Here is a 27,516-nt window from a genome sequence, read left to right as displayed (position 1 = left end):
AAACAAAATCTTCCATTTAAGAATTACTACGTAGTTCTTAGGGAAAATCCTGAAAAAGAGTTATCACTGTTCATTTATGTTTTAGTTTTTCTGTATCACCCACAAAAGTGTATCCAAGTATCTCACAAATGTTTGACATTAATGATGATGAGAACACTGTGTTCTTAGAACTCAGAATTCGGGTTTATTCCTATTTTGTTATTGAAAACCTCATGCACTGAAATGCTGGGGGAGGAAAGGTCTGTGGAATAAATCTGCAGTCACCACGGTTTGGTTTTAAGCAGACTGTCTGGCCATGGTGAATTAGGACACAGCACAAGGCTGAATTCCTCAGGTGCAGCTGATCATAGTGATTGGAGCCCCATCAGCAGCTGGGATTGCCAGGGGCCTCAGCTCCTGCTCCCTGGCCTTCCTTAAGTGGAATAACTTCAATAACCAGTGCCTGAAGTTATTGTCATTATTAATAAAATAGGGGGCCTTTTTGTGCCTCCTGAAGAACATTCTATCTTGTCATGTACCATGGGCAGCTGTGAGACAGAATAATTCCTCTTGAGATCCTGCGCCCACCCTCTCCTCACCTGGCAGAGTTGAGGCCAGAGCACCTGTGCCTGCCTGGATCAGCACCTCCCCTACTTTTCTTAAGGTACCTGGAAGAGCTTCTGCCTGAGGTAAGTGTGAGTTTGTTGTCACTCTGTGCAGTGTTTTTGTTTACAGTATTGGAGCCTATAACTTTAAAAATGTAGCTTATATGCAAAGTATCCTAAAACAAATTATTGAAATGAGTTTTGTTCAAATTGCAAATTTTGTCTTGCCAAAAATAGGTCCTGTGCTTTGAGCATATTAGCTTTGTGTGTAGCTGCCTCTGCCCTTCTGGTTTAATGTAATTAGCCAAATCTGAGTTTCCCAGACTGTTTTGTCCTTAGACAAATCTCTCACCATGTGACTTAAAATTTTTTTTTAATAGAAAATGTAGTGGTGGGAAGAAATATACTCCCTGCTTTGGAGCATGAAGAGATGGAATTAAAAGCTGCCATTTTCCAGATCAGGACAGAATGGTTTCCAAACCTTGGCCTTCTGAAAGTATTTGGGGATGGGCGAAATGAGTGTGTAGTTACAAGAACAAAGAGCCGTAACATTCTTAACCTTCTGGAAACTGATAGAAAAACTTCAATCTGAGCTCTGCCACAAGGCTCCACGGGGAGGTCTTGTTTTCTATGGATGCAGCTGTCTTGTCTTCTGGTGTTGCTGAAGACTGTTGGGCAACTGGTTTGAAAACTCAGTCTGTAGAGTGTAACTGCATTAATTCCAGTATTGACTCATGACCACATTAATTATATCTGGGCCTTAATAACGGTTGGCTTCAAGCTAAAAAGGCAAATTGCTTTCATTGATGTTAAGAATCTGTATTGGTGCTAAAACCATTGAAGCATAGAGCATTGGGGAGTGCACAGTGCTAAAACCAGAGGTGTGCTGTACACACAGCATTTCCTTTGAAACAATGAGCTTAATCAGAGTGTGTGAGGTGCCAGATCCTGAGATGTTAAATATTTATAATGTGTATGAAGCAATTCAAAAAGACCTTCAGCATTTTTGTAATCAAGTCCATGTAAGCTTCATTATGGAGTATTCTTGACTGAAAGCTAACTCAGTCCATGAGAAGTGTTCATCAGCTGGTTTTTGATCCAGCCAATTGTATTACTGATACCTCCAGTGCTAATTAATTCCCAGCCTCATGAATTAGGGACTCTTGTCTCTTATCCCAAAGCAGGGAATTAACCCTTGGTAGAGCATTTTGATTATTATAGTTGCAGCCTTTTTGTCAATAACGCAGCTTTGTAAGTAGAAAACCTCAGTTAACAGTGGTTTGTGGCTGTTCTGTACACAGACTTTAAATTCTGGTGTTTGCATGGGCAGCATGTGGTCAATACAGCCCAAGGGAATTCCTGTCATGATTGGAGTGTGATGGTTTCATGTTGTCAGGTGTTACAGTGCCAAAGAATTGCTGAGACAAAAGCTGATATGGGAGGGCTCAACTAATGTCCATATCTCAGAGTTCACCTGAGGCTTTGTTCTGTTTCCGTACTCTCTGTGTAAGATGAGAACACTGATCCATGTAGAGGCTTTTTTGGGGACAGGTTATATTGTCTTTAAAGCACTGACCAGGCAGATACTTGGAATGCAGTACTTAACGTCCAAGTCAGCTGAATTTCTTCTACTCAGAGCAGCGGATGATCTGCTCAGTGTGGATGATCTTATTTCTACATCTGATCAAGCTAATTATTTTGGGAACACACTGAAGGGCAATATCTGAATTATTGCAGAAAGCTGTGACAATGTTGGAACAGGGCTAAAATGATGATTGTTACCAGATTTTCCTGCAGCAGTTGTGTAAGAGCAGCTGACCCTACACTGTGCTGCTCTAGTCCTTTAGCATGTTATTAAAGCTGCCTGGCTTCTCTTATTGAGTTGGATGCACTCTGGCACCAATATGCATTACATACAAGTGCCTTATGTGTTTAAAAGGCAGAGTTCCACCAAGATCCTGCCTGGAGGGAATGAATCCAACTGACTCAATACTTTGAAATGACATCTTTATAGGAGAGGAAATTCACCCTTTGGTTACATTATGGAAGAGAAACATTTTAACTGTAATCACTCCTACAGGAAGAGTTTATACTGTGTGTAAGGGTAATGCAGTTTGCAGTGTAACTGTGGGTTTGAATGGAAAAGCAGCCCTGACAAATAACCCCTTTTATAGACCTGATGCAGCTTCTTTGTAGCTACAATTCCAGACATAAAACTTCCACGTGAGAACAAAACCCAAGTGAAAACAAATGGGACTTGCTGTGAAGCTGCGTCAGCTGCTCTGTCACATCTTCCTTGGTGGCTGAGAATGGCCAGGCTTGTCCTGCTCATTTGTGTTATTTCTTTGCCCAGGCCTCCTGCTGATGTCCCTTAAATTACACTCTTGTAACTGCAGACAGAAATTTGCAATGTGTTTGTAGTGACAAGCCTTGAACTCACAGTGAATAAAATGCTACTGAACTTCCCACCACTTCCGCTGCCCTTCAGCTCAAACGCCGAGGTGCTTTTGTTCCATATTATAAGCAATTCCAGATAGGGGCCAGACTCTCTCCCACTGGGGGCATTGGGGTCTGGTCCCAACTTAGCTATGCCAAGGGCTACCCTAGCAAAGGCTTTCTGACTTCCCTCTTAATCCCATGTTCAAAAAATGTTGGCAGCAAAAGTCATGTAAATTCTTGCTGTTAGATCAATTTGTCAGTACAGACAAGACTGCTGGAGGGGTTAATTATGAACCTTTCTTTCTAATATAATTATTCATTAATGTTTGATAGGCTGAGTATTCAAAAAAGAAAGTAGAGAATGTTATGAAGAAAACAAAAAGGGTTGGTTTCTTGTATCATAGAAAAATCTCAGTAACTTAGGAAATGACATCTAGTGGAGAACTCCAGACTTCCCAACTTTTCTTCTTCTCCATTATTCTGTGTATGACCTGCAATAGAGATGTGAAACTGCTGGCAAACAACTTTTCAGGAGGAACTGATCCAGAGTCAGTGAGGAACACAACACCGGTTTTGGTGTTGAAGGTCTCATGTAATCGTGTACCTTTTACAGACAGACAACAACAGAGGGCAATAGATCTCTAGGAAAGATCCCGGCTGGAGAAGGGTTTCCATTCGATGACGGTGATGGCGATCTCGGCAGCTCTTTGCACGGCCTCGCTGGGATCATTCAGGCACTGCTGAAAGGTGTCCCTGTGACCCAGCAGTGTCTCGCGGCCCTCTGGCAGCTCAGCCAGCAGGGTGAGAGTTTTGATTGCATTCAGACGGGCTTTGCTGGTTCCCTCAGCAACCAGCTCCAGTAAAGGTGGAATGGCTCCAGCACGCATGGCCGAGGATCTCCCTGTAGGGAAAGAATCTGGCTTTGAAATGTGTTATGACATCTAATCAACATCCTTTTAGACTGATACTTTCCACTCCCTGTCCAACTACAGCTCTGAACAGCCCTGGGGGTGCAGTGCCCAGAGGCAGAACATGCTCTTCATTTGGAGATCAAGGTTGGCTCCCAGCTGTTTATTTTTAAGGAAAAAAATATTTCATAGTTAACTTTATCCTTGCTCATTAGTATTTAATTTCCAACAAATTATCTAAGAATATGCAAGAGGCATGAAATGGTAGAGTAAACTATTTTTGGAGGGGGGAGTGGGGTGTGTTAGATGCCCTTAAGAACACCCTCAAGTCTTTCATTTTTAAAGACACTTCAAACACCGAAATCCACTCCTGAGCTGTCTCTGGAAGCCTGAGGATGGTTTGCAGAGGAGGACTGGAACACAACTGCTGTTATTAAGAATTTTTTATGTCTAATTACTCATTCATCACACTGGAAGTTTAGCAGTTAGTATTTTCAGTGTCATGTAAGTTACTTGGGAGAGCTACACACCTTATTAATATTCATTGCTCTCCCAGCTGTGAGAGAGGAGCTGCCTCTAATCCCAGCACGCTTCCAGAAAGCAGCACTCCTCTGCTGAGCACTGGTGATTCAGCGTAGCTACAGGTACCTCGATCTCTGTGTGGTCTGAACTTGAATGGAAAATGTTCCCCCTCTGGAGCAGCCCTCTGGTGGGAAATGGTGCAGGTCAGGCAGATAAATAACTTGACCTACTTCAGGGGAATGAAATGTGAAATATCCTGTCCCCCCCAGGCACTGTAAGGAAGCAACAGTAGTTGCTCAAGACAGTTATAAAGAAATACCCCAATCTTAGAGTTTCTTGATGAGCATCAACACTGTCAGAAACTGAGGACTGGGAGAGTACGGGGTGGTGGGGCAAATGTTTTGTTACTGAGTTGCCCTAGAATTGGATTTCCAGGAGGTATCCCAGCAGAATTGCCTCTGTCTCTCACCCTGAGGTGTAACATTAGCAAACATCAGTGCTCCTGTTGCGCTGACTTGAACTTCAGGATGTGTGTCTCTCAGCAGGTGCACCAGCACAGGAATCACCTCTTCTTTACACACCGCAATTTTCCCCTCTGCATGAGAACTGTGTAGAAAAGATGGTTAAGCTGCTTCTGTGCCTGCAACTGTGTAAGGCAACTGTGCCTGCTGCCCGTGCAGCCCCCTCGGCCTCTGCCCATGCGTGGAGCCCGCAGGTCCCCTCCCGGTGCCACCAGCGCTGTCCCACTCCGGCTGTGCTGCCGCTGCGGTGACTCCTCCCGCTGCGAGGCAGAGGGCAGTGCTGCCGCCCAGCCACTGAGGCACCCAAGGGCACGGCTGTGCCTGGTGGCTACTGACCCTACGTGCTGATACAGTCCTGAGGATACCACACTGACCCGGGTGGATGAGCTTCACCATATTTTAGGTTATTTTTAGATGATATATGGAATTTTTAAAAAGCTTTCCATGGTACACTAGACACTGATTGGCAGCTGCATGTAACAGGATGTAGGTTTGAGGGTGTTGCTGGTCCTAATTGTAGTGGAGTTATAAACCTGATTGGTGAAGCCTATAAAGATTTTAAAACCTGTTAACTCAGGGGGCTGATATTAATTCTTCTCTCAGGTCACTTTCTCTCTTTCTTTCCAGCCTCTTTAATGAGGAGAATATTCGATGTGGCCCAGCTATTGCAGGGACCTAGAATGTAGCTGATGTCCATATTTCAGTTGCATTTTGCTTTCTTTCTATGACTCATGTTAATTATACTCTCTTTTCCTCCAAGATCTCACTTCATTATAGGACATGAGGAAATGTTTTGTGCCAGTTGATATGTAAACTACATCATCTGTAGACCTTTTTAAACTAGACATCTGTTGAACACTTTTATTGTATTTTCTGATTGCAGGACAGTGGACTTAAGTTGTTCCTTTCATCCATTTTCTGATACAAAAATTTAATATAAAGATTGCTTTTTCTGATCCATCACTGACGTATGTAGCAGCCTGTGTCAGAAAACTATTTCTGTCTTCAATTACAGTGAAAGTTTCCCAGGAGCTTTCATTTTCTGAGGGAGAGCAGTTTTCCAAAAACATAAGGGAGCTTCTCCCTAGCTCCAAAGTGGTCAGAATCCTCTTTCTACAAGATTTTTCATGCAAGAATTTTTTCCTAGCAATGCTATACCAGGAAAAAAAATCCTGATTCCACTGCCAATACTGAAAACAAACAGAAGGAGAAAGAATGACTGATCAGCATCTGCTTTCTTCAGTGATTTATAGCAGTTAGGAATTTTTGGAGTTCCATGCATCCCATTTTTTTTAACCCATGTGTGCATTCAGGCTGATAGTACTTTACATGTGAAATGTGGCAGCTTCAGTGTGTAGTGGAACACAGCTGTAAATCAATGGCATTTATTTACTCATGGAATTAGTGCTTTCTTGGGCTTAAGCATTAGAGTGGTTTACCTGATTTCTAACAGGACCCAGGCTGCTTTGCTCCTGATGGCTGTGGATGGGTGTGAGAGCTTTTCCTTCAGGACAGTAACAGCACCAGCTGCCAGGGCTTCAGACACCTCCACACGGAGACAGTTGGAGAGTGTTTCAAGGATTAGCTCCTGGATCTCATCCAACTCCGTCTTCAGCTTCAGGACAAGTGGGGGAATCAAACCAGCCCGCAGGACACCACCAGCCCCTGAGAGGAGACAGGGTAGGAACATGGGCAGGGGGCTGAGTGCAGTTACTATTGCTACCTGCACATAGAATTTCTTCAGAGGATCAAAGTACATGTGGGAACTCATTTCCGTGCACAGAAGTGGGATCGTGAGATGGAAACTACTCCAACACTGCCCTGTTTATGAATGTCATCTTAGCATTGCTTCCTCAGGAAGCATCTCCAACACTCCTGTAAAGAAATCACGACCAGGTAATAACCAACATGACAATTGCTCTGATATTCCCAGTTTCTCCCACTATAATATTTATCCCAAAATTATCCTTGCAAAGAAAATACAGGAAATGTGCACACATTACAAAGTCACTTTCTATCCAGCCTTTCTAACGGTTCTTAACATGAACAGATGCTAACAGAGGTAGAGATGTGAGCCTTTAGAGCTCATTCTTTGATTCTCCACTGTGGTTTCTGGGGGGAGGAAGTCAAGATTTTGGGAACTGTCAGCTTCCTCACACATTTCTTTGTAGTAGTTCTATCATGGCAAAAATTTAAATTCTGAACTTTCCAGCAGTCAGTACTTTTGCACTGGTTCCTAAAATATAACATCAGAGGCAGAGAGATCATCATTTGCCCTGCAAGTGATGTCTTTGCTATGAGCAAGAGTCTGATTTGTACCATTTCTTACCATTTACTAAGTCAACACTGCAACAGCAATGCCAGAGGAAAGCAGAACGTACTGTCCACGAGTAACTATGTGAAAACAAGATTCTCCAGCTGTCTTGTTGCTAAGACTGATTCTTTGGTTGCTAAGAGAAATGTGGCTCCTTTCAAAGTGATTCATATATGGTTAGATAAGGAAGTTTTGTGGATAAGAGCCATCAAGGTAATTTCAAATGAATCTCCACCATAGAGACAAGTGGGAAAGAGATTTTAATGACCCTTGGTAGTGCATAGGAGAAATCCCTCAGTTTGATAATTGGGTGAAAAACATGATTCTATTATAGAGATTATTCTGTTGTACATATTTCTGAGGTTTTGCTAACATTGAATAACTTCTTATGTTACTGACTTATTAGGACCCACATTATGATGCCAAAGCAAAGAAATGCCTTGGGGGTGCTACTAGTACAGCTTTACTATCTCTACTATGTTTGGAGGTCAGTTTCTATGAGAATTCAAATAAATAAGGGAAACCAGTTTCAGGCAATACACTTTGAAAGCTAACAACTTTTTACAAACAAGGATTTCTCCTTGTGCCAGAAAGGCAAAGCAGGAAAGGAAAGTGAAATAATGTTCTTTGAAGCTGTGGCTCTGTGTGTCACTGCATGGGGAAGTTGGAGTTTCACAGTGGAAAAAACCCAACCAACCCTATATTGTTCCCTGGAGGAACAAAAGATATTTGTCAAAGAACAACTCCAGCCCATTTATACTGTTCCTACAGAAGGATGTGATAAAGGACACCTACACTATTGCTCTGGCAAAGGACTCTGTTGGAGGGATGCTGAGAAGGAGGCCCAGCTCCTCCATCACCAGCATCAGCCCTCTTGACAAGCATTGCTGGGGTTTGGATTGTAGGTTACAGGTATTGAAAGAAAGGTTTTGGAAGGTTGGACAACAGTAGGAATACGTCTGGGAATTCTCCACACCTTATGGAATGCCAGGCAGTAAGGAACCCACTAGTGAACTGCTCCCAAGGAAACAGATTAAAGCAGTCTCAGATGACTGTAAATCACATCCAGAATTCCTTTAGCCACACCTCCCAACCATCTTTTGAAATGGCTTGTGAAAGTCAAGATGTTTCAAAGACAACTTTATTTTTCATGAAAAGAAACTCCATGGCCTGAGTGCATGAAATTGGGATCCCCAGACTGGTCACAGTCACCATGTGCCCATCTAAATTCTGGGTTGCTGTGGAAATCAGTATAAAATCCCAATTTGGGAGGTACAGTTTCAGAGGAAGAGTAGTGAATTGGAGGTGAAGACTTAAGGTCACACTGCCTGTCACAAGCACCTGCATGTAGCTTTAACTCAACGGATCCCAGTGCTCCTTGGGACAGTGGGACACCATCAGCACTGTTCCATAAGCAAACCCTTGTTGCACAGAGCAGACACAATAGCTTGAGCCCAGAGAAACCACTGTTTGATTTAACTCAACTTTCCATCTGTCTGTAACAACTGCTGCAGTAGCATTCCCTCTACCTCCCTCGTGTTGGGAGATGTACTTTTTTCTTTCCTATTCTTTGTACTTGCTTTCAAATACTTAATAGCAATTTTTTTAATCAGTCATCTTAATTTTTGTTTTTACTTTCTTGCAATTCCCTCCTTTTCAGGATTTCCTTGCTAAATTCTCTCAATTCTCTTGATCACTTTATCATCATACAGCCAAGAAATACGATCAGTGTTCAGGTTTCACTTCTTTGTGTCCACATGTTTCAATAGTTGTTAATATATTCACCAATATATTCACCCAGCCAGAGCTGCTTTCACTGGCCCTTGGCTTTATTCCTTCTAGTTAATGTTTATTGACTTTCTTTGCCCCAGTCATCCCTCATTCATTGCATTCACACTTCATGTCTACTTTGGTGATGGCCTTTACTGCTGCACTGCAATCCTGAGTGTGAAACACAACAAAGGCACTTTGTGTCCATAAGCTGCTGAGATAATGTACAGTGTTGTCTAGAACAGCTTTGATTTTGTGCAGCCATTAAGAAGTATTTATTCTGGTCTACAGGTGCTTATTTTGTCTTAACGCTTGGGATGCTCTAATTTAAAAAAAAATTCATTATGTTTAAGCAGGCCAGGTTGCTGTACCAGGAGCTTTCTTGTCCATTGTTTTTGTCAAGCTGTCTGAGCTGAAATGCTGTCGTGCTACTAGAGGGAGCTTCCCAGATATAAATATAGAAACAAAGATGAATTGTTTGACCTTGTCAAAAGTCTCAATGTGGTGAAGAGAAAGAGGGTGGAGAGGAAAGGCCATCAACAACAACAAAAAGAGACTACCTAACACTGAGACTGAAATTTCCACGTGGAAATTCGTCATGGTTTTCCCAGGGGAACCACAGGGTGAAAGGTCTAGGGAGGGAAAAGGGAGGAGGCAAAATCAGTGGCAAGTTGTTGGGGAGTCACTTGCAAATTAGAACAGTCTCAGATCCTCGAATCTTAGTGAGCAATAGGAGGGGAAGGTAAGCTGGGGCTTTGAGTAGTTCTATACTGAAAAATACAGTGGCATCCTCAGGATATCGACTTTTTCATTAAAACACTGCCTTTTCAAAGGGGATTTATGTATTGCAGAGAGTGTTCTAGATACCCTGGGCCTAGTGAAGTAGTTGGGGGAAATGTTTTCAAAATGCAAATAGTTGCATTTGCAGCTGCATAGTTAACGTCATTATTGATCTGTTTTTCTGAGAACTTGTAATCTTCCCTTGGGCTGCTTTTTATCTGAGCGCTCATCTCTTCCTTCTCATAACCCTCTGGCCACTCTCATCCTCCCTTTCCTGATTTTTTTTTCAAATAGGCCCAAAGAGGAATTGCCATTTATTCTGTTCTCTCAGTATGGCTGCAGGGCATGTAAACAAGTTAAATTTTGGAGAAGACAAAGGAGTCATTTATAGTACATAACAGTGGTGTTTTGTTTTGGTTTTCAATTACATAAATCATTTAAATCACATTACAAATCCTTTTCCTTAAAAATGCTGGTTTTCAACTCAAAATGTTTGTTTTGGTCTGAAGCATGTGCCTCATGCATGGCCACAAAGTGATGATTGGTGTAATAGAACATAGAAAAATAATATGGAAACACAGGTTCTGTAGAATATGAATCTTTTTTGGCACCTTGGATGTCTCCCTGTGATGGTCACACAACTATTTGAAATTCCCAGTAAAGGCATTTGTGCTTAGGAAGAGGCACACCAGGAAAAGCAAAGCAAAACCAGACACCAAGGGAAGGGAAACTGCTGCATGGCATCACACCCTGCTGTGGCAGCCCTGGTGGGAGCTCACTGACGGAGGAGCCAAATGATCCTGACAAAACTCCTAGACCAGCAGCTCTCCTGCTCACCCTGCAATAGTTTATTAACATTTTATATGGAATAAAGGGTTTATTAACCTTGTGAGTGCCACCATATATCACAGACATTGGCAAACACAGTGCTCAGGTGATGTTTCCTTTGCAACAGGAGTGATCTTTTGAGTGACAAGATGAGTGCAGGAGATGCTGCCTCTGCACACCTTCCTTAATGACTCCTTGCTCACTACTGTTTAAATGGAAAAAAAAGTTAATTTATTCTGGGAAGATCTCTGAGTCACCTGTCACAAGAGCACAGTTTGAGAACCCTGTAGTAGCTAATTTAATGTTAAGATTCAGCATTTTGATTCTCAGTGCTTCCAGCATTATGGCTGTGTCAGGGAGGAGATTAAATATAATACTATAAATACTATAAAACTGGGCTGAACTTTCTGGTGAGTTTGGAGAAGGAGGCACACCACATTAAATGAACCACATCTTACCTGTCTATACCCCATCAGCCTCACCAAGCCTTCTACCTGAAGAGGAGAATTCTGTTGACATCTTTGAAAATCAGAATATTTTCCTCTTCTTTGCAAGAATAGTCCTCTGTCTTTCCATGACAATTTAACAGGAACAAACAGTAGTGTCCCAAAGGATGCTTATGCCTAGAGACAGAGGGTGTCTCTTATCTGAAAGGACTGAGGGGTGGGAAGTCTGTGTTTACATGAACTGAAGAGCTACCGGGATATTAAGAGAACTGAGTAAAACACTGCAGAGATTGGATCAGACTAGAAATAGTAAACAATTCTGTATCAAACCATTTCAAATGTGAGCATTGGCTGGATGCATTTATCTTATGAGAGCCCTAGGGATTTATCAGGTATAAAATCACAACCTCAACAATAGTGTCTGTCAGATCCTCATTAAAAATACAAAAGCTTTATAAAACTTTATAACCTTCATAAAAGCATTATGAGATCTGATTTTGGAGCCACTGAGAATTTTTCCAATACTCAGGATTTTGGGATGCTGTCTGATGGAAAGACATGACAGAAATTAAGCTTACAAAAATATAAAAAAGTCAGCAGTACCCTGCAGGAACCCTGCAGTTGCCTTTGGGGATGCTTTAAAAATCCAAAATGTTTCCCGCATTAACAAGGAACAGGAAAGATTGGTCTGGTAAACAAGAGGTTCCTAATCCTCAGTAAAGAATGAAGGCGATTCCTACATACCTTGTTTTTGTTTTTAGAAACTTTGCTTTAGAGTGTGTGCAATTCAAAGCACCACTGAAGAAATTAACATAGGAACGACATGTAATATATCTGCATTAGCTTATTTAGAAATCCAAGAAACAGATAATTTTTTTTAAATTGTCATTTTGGTAGTAATAAGGACTGCTTGTGATCACCTGCTTGAAAGGAGTAGGTTTAGCTATTTAAATAATTCACGGACTCTGAAATGAGGAATAATATCTAAAGAATTAAAAAATTTCAATCTACAGAATGTATTTTATCCCAACATCTCAAAAAACCCTGGGGATGAATTAGACGGAATAGACTTGTGTTTCACAAAGAAACAGTTTCCAAAATGAGAAATAAATCCTGGATTCTGTTTTTGTACCAGAATTATCTACAGTCCAAGATCAAGACAAGTCCCCTCATTCTGACTGATGGCAATGTCAGATCCTTCAGTATGAAATCCCCCAAAACACAATGGCGGAAATAATGAAAGATGCTCTTTGTTGTAATAGTGCATAATCCCAGAGCTGTGGATTGCTGGTCATTCATATGGAATCTGATGGTGGTCTCCAAAATGAAAGCAACTTTTCCTTCTTTCACTAAAAGTGTACTGACTCAGTATCCTATACAAGAAAGCAAAAAAATTGTTTGGATTTTATTTCTCTGACAAAGTATCTTTATTATGAAAATATTTTTTAAAAATCATAAAAATCAAAGAAAAAGATTTATTAAAAAAGTTCAACCAGAGGGTTTTTTTTCTTGTTCTTTTAGATGAAGAAGGAAATGTCATCCTGAAATTTATTAATTTCCTCTACAGGGAAGCCTTTGCCAAAATACACGAAGGAAGGAAAACAATCTGACATAGGCACTACTTGTGCCAAAGTCCTCAGATCAATAACTGTAGAGAAAATTAAAGTCTTAAGATAATTATTCCCAAAAAGATGAGCCTCAACCACTGAGGCTACCCCATTTCATGTTTTCCAAGTCAAAATTTGTCCTTTTTTCTGCTGGTCAGTAATGGACATGTGTTGTTCTGAGATGAAACTGAGAAGGACCAGTGCAGCTTTTAGCCATAAGAGACTGTTGAATTTCAGCTTCCACAAGTTCCCATTGTGACATACAGCATTAACAGACGGCAGTGAATTTACTGTGCCTGACAGAAAATACTCAGAAGAGAACCTGGACTGGCACACACACTGACTTAGATTTTGGATTTTGTACTTTATACCAAGCATGTACATCAAGTGTTAACAGTTCCTGTAGCAAGTTTCAGTCACAGAAAAATTGATACTGTAAGGTGAACATGACATTATCAGTTTGACAAACATTCATATGATTATTACTTACATTGTAGCAATTTTTAGAGATTCCTGTGGAGAAAGGTCTGCCTTGTCACAGAGGTTTGTAAAGATGTGTGAGAGCTCATTTCCTACAGAGATGACTGACTGGCTGGCTGGGGTGAAAGGAGTGGATGGGAAGGAGGGAGGCAAACACTTGTTTAAAGTAAGTCATTTGAACAGCTGAGAAACCATTCAGAGCCATTTTACAGTGTTTTACCCTAATAAAAAGAGTTTTAAACTTTTAAGTCCAATTGCTTTACAAACCCCTAATGTGAGAGAAATGCAGAGTTGCAAGGTTTCAGAGCTTCTGCTGAGAAAATAGACTGAAAGAAAAATAAATCTTTCCTCTTTTGGGGCAGAGGGCCAAAACTATCTTAAATTTTTCTATCTGGAAATTATACCTGTGCAACTGGAATTCTGTATTACAAAATGGCATTACATAGTCAAGTGGCCATTATAACATCTTGGTTATCCATAAGGCTCAATTTCTGTAACTACTGAATTAACTCCATATGTGCTCAGGCATTAAAAAGCATTTTTTTCAGTTTTGTTCCTTAGGAGAAATATGTCATTAAGAGGGTGAAGGTGTTCTCTGAACTTCCAGAGTGCAACAGAGTGGCAATCCATCAGAAACAGAGGTATATGAATGAGAAAGTTTCCTATAGAGATTTGATTATACTATTGTCAAACATTAAAAATGAGAGGCTTAAAGCAACCAAATATCTAGAACTAATTATGTGCCAGATTCTGAAGAATTTTGTCCTGAAAATTAACATAAACTTGCTTTGGAGATATGAATCATTGCAGAGACTGAAAACTGAACAGACTGAAAGACAGCAAACAGTGGTAGAAGACAACAGGAGGAAATTAATGGGAACATGAATTCAGTTTCATTGTGTAAGCACTTATTTTTTATATTTTCTCCATTGTTAGAAGGGTGGGAGATTTTATTTAATTTTAATTTTTGCTAGTTTAAAAAATGACATGATAGAAATTTCAAAGAAGAAAATGGAGAAATTGTAGTGTTGACAAATGCACTGCTTATATTTGCTGGTCAGGCATGCTGGCAAAGCTGCAATAAGGCAATTTTATCCTACAGTTCACACTGCTTCCACTGGTGCCAAGACAAGTACAATTGACTGGTGAGAACTGATAAAACCTCCTGGAAAAGAAGAATACAGTACTACAGGTGGGTGAAATCCTTTTCTGCTTCAGATGCTCTGGCTTGGCAATTTTGTTTGAAATGAGAGTAGAAAAAACACATCTTGATTAGAGCCACAGGCCCAGATGGCTGCACGACGTGAGTGGAGCTGTGTGGAAAAGGCAGACTGAGCCTCCCCTTTCCACTCAGACCTGCTACTTTGCAGATTCTGTATTTTCCATGGGAAGCCATGTTCATAAGGAAAACTGCTTTCTGCTGCTCAATGAAAATTGCATTCTGTTCTGACTGAGGTTCTACAATAGAACTTTCCAGTGCCTTTTAGCCTATATTTTGTTTCAAGCAGTAAAAAATTCCAAAATCTTAACTGAATACAAGCCTGCCGAGGTGTGGGCTGCTTTGAGGATGATTTGTATTTTGAAGTACCTCCCCAGTAAATGTTGGACACAACAGCAAAATGAACCTGTTACCTAACCTGGACTAAATATTAGGTCTAGCTTCTGTAAATATGCCAGATTAAGCACAGGCACTTCAACAATACTACTTATGTGCTTATCTATAAGAACATTATATACCAAGGATTCAAAACACTGTTAAACAGAAACAGAGAATACACTTTGTGTATCTGCTTTGTACTTCATAAATGGGTTGGTAGAGAGATGGGAAACTTTTAGAATTTATGTGGATGCAAAACCACCGGTGGGCATGATGTGGAATAAGTGGACAATTGTCTAAACCAAATACTTAGCCCTGATTGCCATATTCCAAATTTTTACAGAACTGGACTGGCATCTGAAGTCCTCATAGTAAAGCTACCTGGATGTCCCCAGCTCTTCCATAGCTTCCCAGAATTGCCTTTGTGTCCTCAAGCAAAATTGTCAGTCTTTTTCTTGTTTATTAACTACCAAGTAATTTCTGTTAATCAGACACAAGGAGGTTATAGAACAGACAAATAATGGTGCCGGATGAAATTGTAGTTATATCTTGTGGTCCCTATATGAAGTAGAATTATCATGCTTAAAGGATACAAGAAAATGTTAAGCCCAATTATACAGTTTTTTCCAAGTATCTATTGAAATATATATAATCCTTTTGAGATCCCAATTTGATACTTCTTCAGCTGGTAAGAACATCAGTGGCAAAACTACCCATATTTGAAATCAATACATTTCTTCTTTCTGTTTCTTGGTTATTACAAAAATTTTAAAAGAACACTAAATGCCTACCTGTATCCTCACATGGGAGAGTCCTATTTTCAAGCTACTCTTCAGTGAATATTAATAATTCTTACAAAGTGGAAAAGCCCTGACTGGGAAGACTGCAGTAGGTAAAAGGTTACCCTAAGAATAACCAGCAACCTGTTGCTCAGACCCCTTTAACAGGAGAGCTGAAGGTAGTACCATTTGGTTTAAAAGCTTTAGTTTCAAAAAATTCCTGGTACTCTTTAATTGCATCTCCTGAGTATAATTCCCAAAGATCTCTGTATTTTGATCCCAAGTGAATTTGTCTGTTCAGCCTTCACAGATCCTTTGTTGTATACTTTACTAAGTGATCTCCAAATTGGATTAAAGTTTGAGGGGTTTTGTTTTGGTTTTTTCCCCCTTCCCTTGCCCTTAATCATGAGAAATGAACAAAGAATACTTTCATTTGCCTTTAAAAAAACCAACAACATAATAATGCAGCCTTGAAGGAAAGGCTCCTTACAAAGAACTATGTTCCTTTATCTTATTTCTCAGTATCTCTGTAGCTTTCTTCCCATGGAGGATCTGAAGGAACAGTGGCCCATGAATTCATCACAAAGCTTGGGATAAGCAAGGACTGCTGTGTAAAGTCACCTGCATAGGAAAGCCAGTGTATCTTCCAGGGCTCCAGGAGAGCAGCTCTCCTCCAGCTGCTGGATTTAATGTTTGTTTTTCTAAACTTGGCTTCAGTGGCAACTGCTGATTCAGCAGCTGAAACAATGACTGAGCTGCAAACACAACAGGTATAACAGAAGTGTGAAGGAAGGTATGTGAAGCATTCAACATTTGTAGGGTTTGGTTGTTCTTTTCTTTTTAAAGGAATCGTTTTTTAGTTGACTGTGATATTAGATGTAATGCATTGTCTGGGTTCACATTCTCAAATGTCTCTCATTATTTTCTCTCATAGGAGGAGTAAACTGTTGATATTAGGCAAAACCCTCAGTTACCTGAAGGGTGAGAGAAGAAGATAAAAGCGTGAAATCCTGGTAGAAAGCGAATGTTTCTCCTAAACGATAAAGCCAAATGAGGTCAGGCTGATACCACCTGATAGAAGGTGCATTCATGATTTTTTCCCTACCATCTCACAGTCACTGATACAAAGCAACAATATATCAGATAGATATAAATATCAGATCCAAATCATCTGTACATGATGCTATTTTAAACTCTTCCACGTGCAAAAAATGGTTAAAAATAAAAATACAGCCTTTTTATTCTCCTTTAAATGTTCTGTTCAGTTCTTCATGCTGAGAGAATCACAGACCTGTCTATAAATATCTAACCCAGATCTACAATTGCTGGTTAAAAAGAGGGTGTTTGGTAGAAGATTGAATGAAATACAAAATGTCTTTTATTATGTTTTTATTACAGACCAGATGTGGCCTCTCAATTTACCCTCTATCATTTGGAGATGTACATTCACAATGAACATTGCATGTGTGCATATAAATATTTTGATGTTGTCATGGTATAATAAAGGGTAATTGATTAGAAGAATCCCTACGGGATTTTTCACTTAAGAGCACATTTCTGTTTTAGCACTATTGTCTTCAAAATATACATGTATGAATGCATCTATTTTGATTGATCCCACACAGAAAGCAGCAGTAAACAGGCAAGGATTTGGCTTTCGGTTCATGAACAGCACTGGCAAGTTGAGTGAAACTTGTGCAGCCAACGGGCCCAGGAAGCTGCACCTTGGATGCTGCACCTCAACAGGTAAATGCTGCCCCCTTCAAATTCAAGCCTGCTGTGGTAGGGGGAAAATGGTGAGCTCCCTGATGTGGAAGAGGGAACTGAAATCCAGCCAGATCAGCCAGGTCCCTAAAATGACTCTTTATATTTCCACACAAACTATTCACTTTCAATAGTTACTTCTGTGTTTTCAGTCTATCTGTATGCAAAGCACAACATTCAGAGTCCTGAGCTAAGGACCTGCATTTCTGTGCTGTTTGATTTTGGCATTTAATCACCTGTCTATGCTATTTGGAGACATATTTCTCCTTAAATTCCTGTGGGAGCTTAGCTACATGTAATGCAATCAATACATGCTGAAAGGCCCTAATTGAGAATTTCTGGATGCAGGACAAGACTGAAGAAAACTTAGACATATCTGCTGCTGCATTTTTCGGATAAGTTGGTTTTTAACTCTGCCATTAATCAACTGCAAGCTCCCATATGGTGGTGTTGAAATAATAGCCTCTAAACTTTTCTGACCTGTCCCATTACTCAGGTACTGCATGTTTGTAATTCCTTCGCTGCCAACATTTGATCTACAGCCTGGTGCCTCCCTCAAAGCTGGAGGGAAGCAGGTGTTTAGTTATAGCAAGGGAAAATGCCTAAAAGTGCTCTCTTTGTAGACAGTGTGCAAACGATGATCTTCCTGGCCAGGATGATGGTGGTTGGTGCTTTTATTTCTGCCACAGTTGGTTAGTGTATGGAGGATGCCTTTTCTCACATATCAAGTACTATACTAAAGATACATGTAATGTGACAGTTTCTATAGTAACTACTTGTTCTTTATGGAATTGCAGATTAAACCTGTACACCTTGTTATTGTTCTTTTATCCTATTATCTAGACTACTCAGTTACCACAGATACATTTTTTTATTCTATTCCCTTGCCAACATAACTATATCAGGGATTTATGCACTTGCAAGTAAAGAGTATCTGAAAAACAAAACACTTAAAAGTTTTTAATTGACTACTATCTGATCTTATAAATGCACTGAGATGTCTGTGCATGTATATTGAAAGCTAAAATTTCAAAATAAGACTGTAGAGATATTTTCATTAAAATAGGCCAAATTTATGTTTTGAATATTATTATTTTGCTGGGAGAACAATGAAAGTTATGTATATGATGTTTCTTTTCTAAATGCTAGGAGTTTACTAGAATAAATTTGCAAGTCTAGATGTACTGGCAAAATCTTCTAATTTGAACAATATCGAAGATTCCTTACTATAGGAAAATTTCTTCCACATGGTATACTTATTTTTACATGGAAGTATTTCATTATTATAATTCATCAATGCTACAGCTCTGCTGATAATATCACTGCTGGAAGTGATATCATTTACAGGAATCAGATGCTTTCTGCTTTGTATTATGTTAGTCTTATTGTGGGAAAAAATGCCTGTATCCCATCTGTGTGTTTGAGTCTCTGTTGCTACCTCCAGCAGAAGTGTATCAGTAAAAAATCAAGCTTATAAAATTAGCAGTGTAGGGAGAAATCAGCTATTTGATCAGGGCTGCAGATTCAACAATGCAACTAGTATTGTAGCCAAAAGGAAAAAGACACTAGGAAAAATGTAAAATCTAGATTGGGTAAATCCATTAATGAGATAAAAAGAAAATTATAACCATCGTTAATTTAAAGAAGCTGTAGTAAATCACACATACACAAACGCAAGAGGCAGAAAGGGAAAAGCAGAAGAAAAACATATGCCCAGTACTGAGTGCAACTGAGTGACGGCAGAAGTGGAAAGCAAACAGTAGATAAATTTCGTGTAACTAAAGAAACTGTTTTTTCTGCCTTCACCCTTGACCGCATCCTTCCAACATGTATGTGACTCGTTCCCCCTAGAACACGCATTGTGAAATCAATCATAAAACTCTGCTGCTGCCAGAGCCGGGAAGTGCCGTGCTGCAGCGAACATGGACCCGCGGAGCGGCCCCGGGCGCGGATGCAGTTGTGCAGAGGCAGAGCCCGCGGCACGTCTGTACCCGCACATTATGTAACGCGCGAGTGCAACGGAGCGTACGAGACGGGGAACGAGCCACAAACCCCTCGCCAACACCCAGCTCCTTGCGCGCCGCGGCGGCGGGGCGGGGGCTGCGGGGGCTGCGGGCCCGGCCGCCCCCCGGGCGGGAGCCGGAGCGGAGCGGAGCCGCCCGCCGGCCGCGCCGCCGCCCCGCCCGCGGTACCCCCGCCGTTGGCGTGGAAACGGGCTGGCGGCTCCGGCTCCTCCTCCAGCGCCAGCCCGCGCTCCCCCTGCCCGGCTCCCCGGCGAGAGCGCGGAGCACCTCCCTGTCTCCCGTGGGGGGCCGCCGGACGAGCGTTCCCACTGCCGCCTTTAGAACAGCCCAGGTTTTTACGGTTGTGTTTTCTAGGGAGAAGATGGGAAAGGGCAGGTTCCTGCTCCTGCTGGGGCTGTGGGGCTAGTCCCTGCAGTCGTGGTGTGTCTGCTCGGCAAATCACAGATGCTGATGTGAAAAAGGGCCAAAGCAGAGGAGAGGCGTCAGTGGATGCGAGCGTTTGTACTGATGGATTGAGGAGGTGGAGGCTGCCTGCCTGGTGCTGGAAAGGTGAGTGCAATATTCCGCATTTCCTTCTCTCTTAAATCAGTTTAGTGATGGACGTTTCCAAAATAAAAAGGCACTTCTAAAGCAAAAAGAAAAAGATGTCATTTTGAAACAATAAGCTGTGTTTCTGCTGGATAAAAAAAAAAATATGAGTGTCACTGTGAGGTAGGAACATTTCACTGTGTGTAGACAAAAAATAGTAAGGGGAGGCAAGCTGCTGATACAGTGAAAATGACCTTCTCAAGGAATACTGGCCTTCTATTAGCTGCTGCTTCAGTTTGGGCCCTTTTTCAAAAAATTAGGTGGTCTCCCTTTCCTAGCCTGGATTGTAACCCATTAATAGCCAATACCTGAGCCTTAATGAGATCCGTTGTGTTCTCTTAATGATTCAGAAAGATAATCCATTAGGATTCTGCCTGTTGGGAGAAGAACCTCCACGCTATGTAGCACCTCCTCCCAGGGAAACGCAGCCTGGATAACATTCTATCTGAAAAGGCTCCTGCTGCCGAATTTCTGTAATAAATCCTCCTGGTAACAGTCACATCTGCTCATTGGAAGGATGCATGGCTCTGCAGAGCCTGGATGCGCTCCCCCTCCGTGTGTGCCCATGCATGTGAAGGAATGAGGAGGGTTCATATTAATCTGCACCTGTGGACGGCTCCCATCTGCAGTTGTGAACCACAAGTTTTTTGGTATCTTTACATTTGCATTTTGAGTGAGTGATTCATACACAAAACCCCCAAGCCTTCAATGTTAGCTTAGAGAGCTGCAGACAAATATATGTCAGTTTAATTTCTGCTGATAGAACTGATCTGATCTGCTTTTGGCTGTTTCACTGTAGAAGCTGTTTAACGTGTGTTCTTGCAGTATTTATTCTGCAAGATACTGACCTATCTTGACAACATTTTTCTGTGAAAAGTTGAGAAAAAATCACTAGTTTTCCCTCCAGCATATCTTTATATTTGTTTATATCCATGTTCTGATACCCTCACACCCACAATTTGATTTTTATCTGGGCTCTGTATTTCGCGCCATTGTGGGTCACACCCTTTGGGTGGCCATCAACATTTCATCTATAAAGGTTACAACAGCTGCTCAGGTGCTGTGAATACCTACTTGTGGATCACAAAGGAGCAAAAAGTGAGTGTGTATTTTGGACTTGGGGGAAATTTTTTCTGACTTTATGGATATAGACGTTTGAAGTGGGAGCTGATGGTTTAGTTGCTGCTATAGGCAGAAATACTCACTTTTCTTCAACAGGCACAGATTTGACAGCCGAACAGACACAGCTCTGCAGAACAGAGAGTGTTTTGCCATTAACTTGGCTGTCTCCATCAAATCATTTGTTTGGAAGCTATCATGCAAAAAGCACAGATATCCCTGCCCTTGGATAAAGGACATTATCACAGGAGAGGCCTATGTGTATAGAAGGATGAAGATCCAGTCTTCAAGCAGCCAGTGCCAGGTGTAAGCAAAAGAAAACCTCTTAGTTAAAAGGTATATTTAGAAGAAAAACTCACACAATCTTTCGTTACCAAAGCACTGACTTGCTTTTCAGAGAAGAATCCCCTTCCGTGTGCATATATATGCTTATAAGAAAAAAAAAAGCTGATTAATTCTGGGTAAGCTGTGGAAATTCATTCTGACAATGGACCTTACAGAAATGAATAAATTCTGCATGCTACATAAAGATTGCTACACCTCTGTCTGGGATTATGTGCTTGTCACTTCACAGGCCACTGGTGAGCAGAGTTGAATAAGTCTTCTGGAGGTACTACCTTGAATTTTGTAAGCCTCCAGTACAGTTTCATGTTTCAGGTACAGGCCTTGGCTGTGCATTTAGTGATGATAATCTAAAAATAACCAGCCAGGTAACTCTGAAGGACTGAAGTGGAAGTGTTCTGGTTGTCTCAGTTCTGATTATACACTGATGGAACAAGGTATGTTAAATTTTAAGAAACATAGAAACAGAAAACAGAAATTTGTCCCTTCTTCTTAAGGAATCTACCTGCTAAGTGGTGGGGAAGGGGATAAAGATAACAGAAAATTCAGTAGGCAATAAAAGCTCAAATCCTTAAATGGTGAAGTCAGCTCTTCCTTTCCACCTTAAGCAGATAAGGATTTTGACAGCAGATAGAGCCTTGGTTGATACACAGGGGTGAGGCGATATAAGGGAACAATGTCTTTTTCTCTCCCCCTCCGTGAATTAAAGCAAAATACTCTCAGTTCCTTTGGGTTAAATCACACAAATCACACTTATTTCAGAAGAGATTCTTCAGATTTATGTAACTGAAAGATGAATCTGACTATGTCTGTTAAAGTTCTGGTCCTGCTTTCACAGGAGTCATTGGAAATTTTGTCACTAATTTCAGTGTGAGAGAGCCCAGGCCAGCACATACGGTTTCACTGATCAGGTTCTCCCTTGCTTTTAAGAACAACAATGTTGAAGAGTTTTGTAGATGGTTTCAGTGAGGTCACAGGCTGAATGATGAGTTCAGTAACTCCCTACTTGCATCGCAAGCTGTAATTCATAAATTATCAGTGATTTGAATCATGCTCTTTTTACTGAGAAAATTGGAGTGTTACTCCCATGTTAAGGTTGATGGTACCCACCTTCAGCAGTAACAGTTTCTACACAAGCAATTAACTATTTTCTTTTATCTAAGAGAAATTTTATTCATAGGCACTTAAAAATCAAATATTGGCCTACATGGATAAAATAATATTTATACTTGGAGAGGAAAAACTGTCCTGTTAAAAAAAAAAAGGCGGCTAAATTTTGTTCTTTGTGATCCCCAAAGTATCCAGAATAAATCCATATCCATTACTAGTTACAACAGATTCCCTTCACTGTACTTGAAAGGATAATATGACTTACATTTTGTATGTTATCAAATTTCACATTTTCATTAAACTTTCCAGAATTCAAGAGTGGTGATTAAGAAGTCCAAATTTCAACTATCATATTGATGAAGGAATAATCCAAAAAGGGAAAAACTGTACTGTTCCAAAGCAACCAAAATCGATACCCTTTGCAAAGTCCTGTGGCAATTTAAGGTATGTGGAATAGACAAGATGACAGAGAAGGGCTAAATTCAGCTTGATTTATTCTGTTATTAAATCAGGAGTTGATACATATTAGCAAGTTGAGTTGTTTTAGCTTTATTCAAGTGTAATCAAGGACAAAATTTAACCCTTGACATGAAAGCTACAGAGAAAATACTCCTCTCTCAGCTGTTGCTTTTCCCTAACGCTGAAGGGCGCTGGTGGAGTCGGAGTAAAAGAACAGATTGGTGATGGGAGCCATCATTTCCATGTTACCCAGACCTTGAACATTTGTTACTATTAAATACATTTAAACTAAAACCTAACAAAACCTGCTGCAAAAATTCAGAAGGCAAGAGCTTTCCATGTGTTATTTTACTTCTTCAGCTCAGAGCATTATTATAGTTCAGCAGAAGCTCGACTCTCTTCAGAATCCCATTTTTACTATTTAGTATTGGACACCCAGTGTATCATTAGGAAACACAGTTTTACCCAACAAATTCTATTTGCCTTTTGTTTTCTCTCTAAGCCACTTATACCAGAGAGTTCTGGATTCCTAAGTCATCCCATCAAAAAAACAAATGTGATAACATTTCCACACAACTCTACATCACAGAAATAACCTGTTGAATTATCAGTGAACATCTTGACCAATAGAAAGACATAGAGGCAAATCTAAAAATTCTAAGAATTTGTTTTGCTCACACACATCACGAATAATGACCAGAAATTAAATAATAATTTCTTAGGAACTACAGTTGGTTAAAATGTTCTTTTTACAGTGGATTTATTAAATAGTAATTGCCTGGACTTGGCAGTTGGTAGGAATTAGTCTCATCACTTTCATATGCCTATAAAATGGACACGTACAGGTGGAATAGTTGTTAAGGCTTCCCTTTAAGCTGGTGGAGAGAAAAAGCGACTTCTCCATTGGAGTTAACCAGACTGGTTTCTGACCACCACGTTAGTGTGAGATTGAGCTGACCTCTGGAAATGACAGCTCTTCTCCACTGCCTCCGAGGAAAGCACTGAGTGAGTAGCTCTGAGGTAGCCACCTACATGCAGATGCTAAATGTGCACAGATGGATCCCACTCTTACTGTCTATAATGTAATGTTTAACCAAGCTTTACTAGTTAATTATGAAGATATTTTCATGGTTCACCATAAATATTTGTAAGTCATAACACAGTTGCTATTCTCTACCTACCAACCCTGTTTCGTTGATAGTAACCAGGCTGGTGTTGGCTTCTTCCTCAGAGTGTCTTAACAATGGTATTGGCCATGGCACAGAAAAGGCTTCACTGAAACAGCACCAGTAATCCAAATCTTTTATCAGTTTTTCCTGGTGGTCCAGGAGGTATTCTAGCATACATTCCCAGTGTGTTTCTACTCTTGTTTTCTCTGCCTGCTTTCTATATTTTCAAACCTTACCCAGACAGAGTGGAATAAGCACCTTTATCTTCATAAACCACACAAACACAAATACAATTAGGCAGCATAGCAAGTGTTGATGTACAAATACAGTTGACACAGTTGTGTTGTGGAAAGAAACAACACAATTGAGCTGAATTGATTACAATTCAGTGTCATGGCACAGTAACAAAAGCCCAGCTGGATGTTTAGCTCTGAGAGGGCTTGCTGTTCAGAGGGGGTATGCACCTGGTTATTATACTTCTTCCTTTAAAAGAGAAATATATGTGTGATTCAAATGATATTCACCTACCATCCAAGGGAACATCTTTCTGAAGAGAATACAATTGGAGTTATTAGTTTGGATTTTTCAAGTAAAGAGTTTAATCTCTGAATATTACCAGCTCAAGTAATATAGCTCAAATATTGGACTGTATTAACAAAATATGATTTCTTTTGGATATATAGTATCTATTTCTACATATATAGGATTTTTTTTTTCAGTTTGGATGTCTCATGATGAAAGAAAGACCAGGACATTGGCTGTTGCCCGTCTCTAGTGCTTGTTATAGGAGAGGATTCAAACAAATACTACATGAATTTTTTTATATCATTTAAAGCACTCAATTCAGTAAATTAATGCATATGATGCTAACCAAATCCATTACAAACTACAATTTTTCAGAATTAACACTGTTGCACTGGAGCATCTCTCTGCACTGCCAGCAAGTTGATTGTTGCAACGGGGCCTTGGCAGGAAGATTTTCTCTCAAGATGCCTTTCTGTGCCTGACCTTTTAAATTTGGCAGAGTTCAGGGTACCACGGTAGAAGCCATTTTGTAATGGGAAGATATTCATATATTCTTACAATTGCCAAGAATCTATTGAGCTCAGTAATGGTAGAATCTCACCTTAATCAGTCATTTCAGAGACATGTTTTTAATCTCTTTTTTAATCCATCTATGTCCATGAACAGAAACTCACCTTAATTTGTAATTCAGTGACATTTATGTAGGTATTTAAAATTCTAAGGCTAGCCTACTTCAAATTTCAACAATTGTTCTATTATCATATTGTTTCTGTTCCCTGACTAGATGTGCAATAAGTCCTCTGATTATGTTTCACGCTGTGAATGTTCCCAAAAGCAAATCTGAACTTTGCCTCATGGCTGTGATTACACAGGTGTGTCAAGTTTGCTTTCTGCGGTCACAAAAAGAAATGGAATACTGAAGACTTCATGTATTTTTTTAAGTTACAGGAACAAATTTTTGGCTACTAGTTTCGAGGGGTCAACAATTGTTTTAAATGTGACAAGAGGCTGATGTGCAGTTCAGTATTGTATCAGCACAAAATTATTTGGTCTCACAGGTCAAGTAAATATACAATGGTCTAAACAAATTAAAGTATCGGGTATCATCATCAAGAAGAGTGACTTTTAACACTGCAGATTACAATTCTCCCTTTTTCCAGAGAGGCCTGATTGTACCCTGTAGTCCTGGATGGTGCAAATTCTATATAACAGAAGTTAAAACATCAATAATGTAATAACCTACCATATAGACAAAGAACTGAATTATTGGATCTTTTACAGTCCCATTCTCTGTCAGTGCAAGAGGGTTATAAACTAAAATTAAATGTTTACAGAGGATATTACCCTGGTCTGTGACAAGAAAAACCTCTCTCTTTGCTGTATCCATGGCATAGAAATTCTACCCTTTTCCCACTTCTGCAGTCAAGGAAACCAAGAATAGCCACTGATATTGCAGCCTCTTGGGATCATACCTGGAAACTGTTCTAACCCATGCTGCAATTTAGGCAGCCCCAGCCTGGCTCTACAATAAAGGCTGGATCACAAAAATAATTTTTCCCTCAGATATAACTAGAAGTGTTGGAGTTTCTCTGTATTTTTGATTGCTTTTTGTTGCTTTTCTAGTTGTGTCTTCTGATACTGGCAAGCAAGGAACCCCAAGCAGAAAATACTGGAATATCCTAATTTGGAAACAATTTAGGCAGAATTGATCTGAAAGAAATGGGTGATGCCTATTATAGCAGAAGGATGCTTTAAAGGGGAAGTTGGGCATACAGGCATATGGAACTCTGGGAGTACCTTTCAATAATGTAAACTTAATTATCAAGTGATGAGAGAACTTCCCAGTGAGCAGCACAATTACAGTCTCTAGGTATTTTCATTCAGTACCTTATTTGTGGTGTTGCATGTCTCCAATGACAGGAGTCTGTAACTAATCAAAGCTTATCTATACAACTTTAACTTTGCATTTTGGATACTTTATGTTTTCATGATTAATCTGTCAAGAATTATTCACAGACCTCACTGGAAGTTTACACAAACAAGTCAATTCAAGAAAATAGTAAAGTGCTTGTTTTAAAGGAGACCAGATGGAATGCTGTCAATATATGCAGCACTGTTCTTACTCAGCTGTGAGATATGAAGTGCAAATGGAATTTCTTAGAGGTGGTGTTTATGATCTGTCTTTATGTTGCAAAGATTTATAGTTGATGGAGGTACATTAAGAGCACATCAATCTCATTGTTTACTTGGTCTCTGCACCTTTCCGTAAGAATAATCAATTAGAGATTCCATAGTTTCTAATATATAATTTAGAAGGATATATTTTTTCAGAGTTATCTAGTTGCAAAATACATAGAAAATACTGTTTTTCACTATAGTTTTTAAGCTTTTATTAGGATTGGTCAGAGGCAAATAGTGATCAACCAAATATAAGCAGTAGAAGGTCAAGATTAAAAGATTTCAGAAAATACTACAGGTGTGCAAAAGGTCTTGGACTTGGCTTTTCCTTTTAACTTTTGCAAAAGCCTTTAAAAATGTCACCCTTATCAATGAGCTCCCTCCTGCAATCAACACAAAAAATGGGAAGGAACAGTTAAAATTATTTTTGTGCAGAGCAGTCTTTACACTACTTAACAGTAGACATGAGAATTGGAAATACAAATCAAAATTGTACCTCATTCTTAAGAACTGGGAAAAACAAAAAAAAACCCCCAAAAACCCAAGAGTTCTCAGAATAGCCAAGCAGACACAATCCTCATAATGACGTCAATAAGTCAATATATTGACTTGTTCAGTGCCACTCCTGTGTCTCTAACAGAGCAAAACTACTTAAAACTTTTA

The 27,516-nt window shown here is 40.1% G+C and overlaps 2 protein-coding genes and 1 long non-coding RNA gene across 9 annotated transcripts in view; 2 read left to right on the top strand and 1 right to left on the bottom strand.

Moving 5' to 3' along the window:
* Window positions 1-565: 565 nt before the first annotated feature.
* On the top strand, window positions 566-17,964 carry LOC146430364 (uncharacterized). Of its 2 annotated transcripts, XR_014855346.1 has the most exons (6): window positions 566-668; window positions 13,748-13,840; window positions 13,994-14,099; window positions 14,302-14,391; window positions 17,201-17,321; window positions 17,688-17,964. It is a non-coding gene; the product is annotated as an uncharacterized LOC146430364 (long non-coding RNA). The 2 variants fall into 2 exon arrangements; XR_014855347.1 differs by lacking the exons at window positions 17,201-17,321; window positions 17,688-17,964 and adding an exon at window positions 15,140-15,311.
* The window catches only part of RSPH14 (radial spoke head 14 homolog), a 67,201-nt gene continuing 40,351 nt past the window's right edge, over window positions 667-27,516 (bottom strand). The window contains exons 5-8 of one of the 2 annotated variants that reach the window (XM_085075998.1): window positions 6,414-6,639; window positions 4,923-5,059; window positions 3,628-3,924; window positions 667-3,514 (exon numbers count right to left, since the gene is read on the bottom strand). In XM_085075998.1, coding sequence (XP_084932124.1) covers window positions 3,665-3,924; window positions 4,923-5,059; window positions 6,414-6,639 — 623 coding nt within the window. In that variant the 3' untranslated portion in view covers window positions 667-3,514; window positions 3,628-3,664. Of the gene's footprint in view, window positions 3,515-3,594; window positions 3,925-4,922; window positions 5,060-6,413; window positions 6,640-27,516 lie in introns of those variants that run through there. The other variant, XM_085075997.1, reaches the window with a different exon arrangement.
* The window catches only part of GNAZ (G protein subunit alpha z), a 42,320-nt gene continuing 34,207 nt past the window's right edge, over window positions 19,404-27,516 (top strand). The window contains exons 1-5 of one of the 5 annotated variants that reach the window (XM_085075991.1): window positions 19,446-19,912; window positions 20,302-20,624; window positions 21,170-21,651; window positions 21,734-21,849; window positions 22,832-22,966. The gene's annotated coding sequence lies outside the window, so the exon portion shown is untranslated. Of the gene's footprint in view, window positions 19,913-20,301; window positions 20,625-21,169; window positions 21,652-21,733; window positions 21,850-22,831; window positions 22,967-27,516 lie in introns of those variants that run through there. The other 4 variants (XM_085075995.1, XM_085075993.1, XM_085075996.1 and 1 more) reach the window with 4 other exon arrangements.

Source organism: Lichenostomus cassidix, chromosome 15 (assembly GCF_008360975.1).
Source record: "Lichenostomus cassidix isolate B80296 chromosome 15, HeHo_3.0, whole genome shotgun sequence".
In the NCBI taxonomy this organism is placed as follows: Eukaryota; Metazoa; Chordata; class Aves; order Passeriformes; family Meliphagidae; genus Lichenostomus; species Lichenostomus cassidix.
The sequence above is the reverse complement of the archived record's forward strand: the minus strand, read 5'-3'. Positions and strand labels throughout refer to the sequence as shown.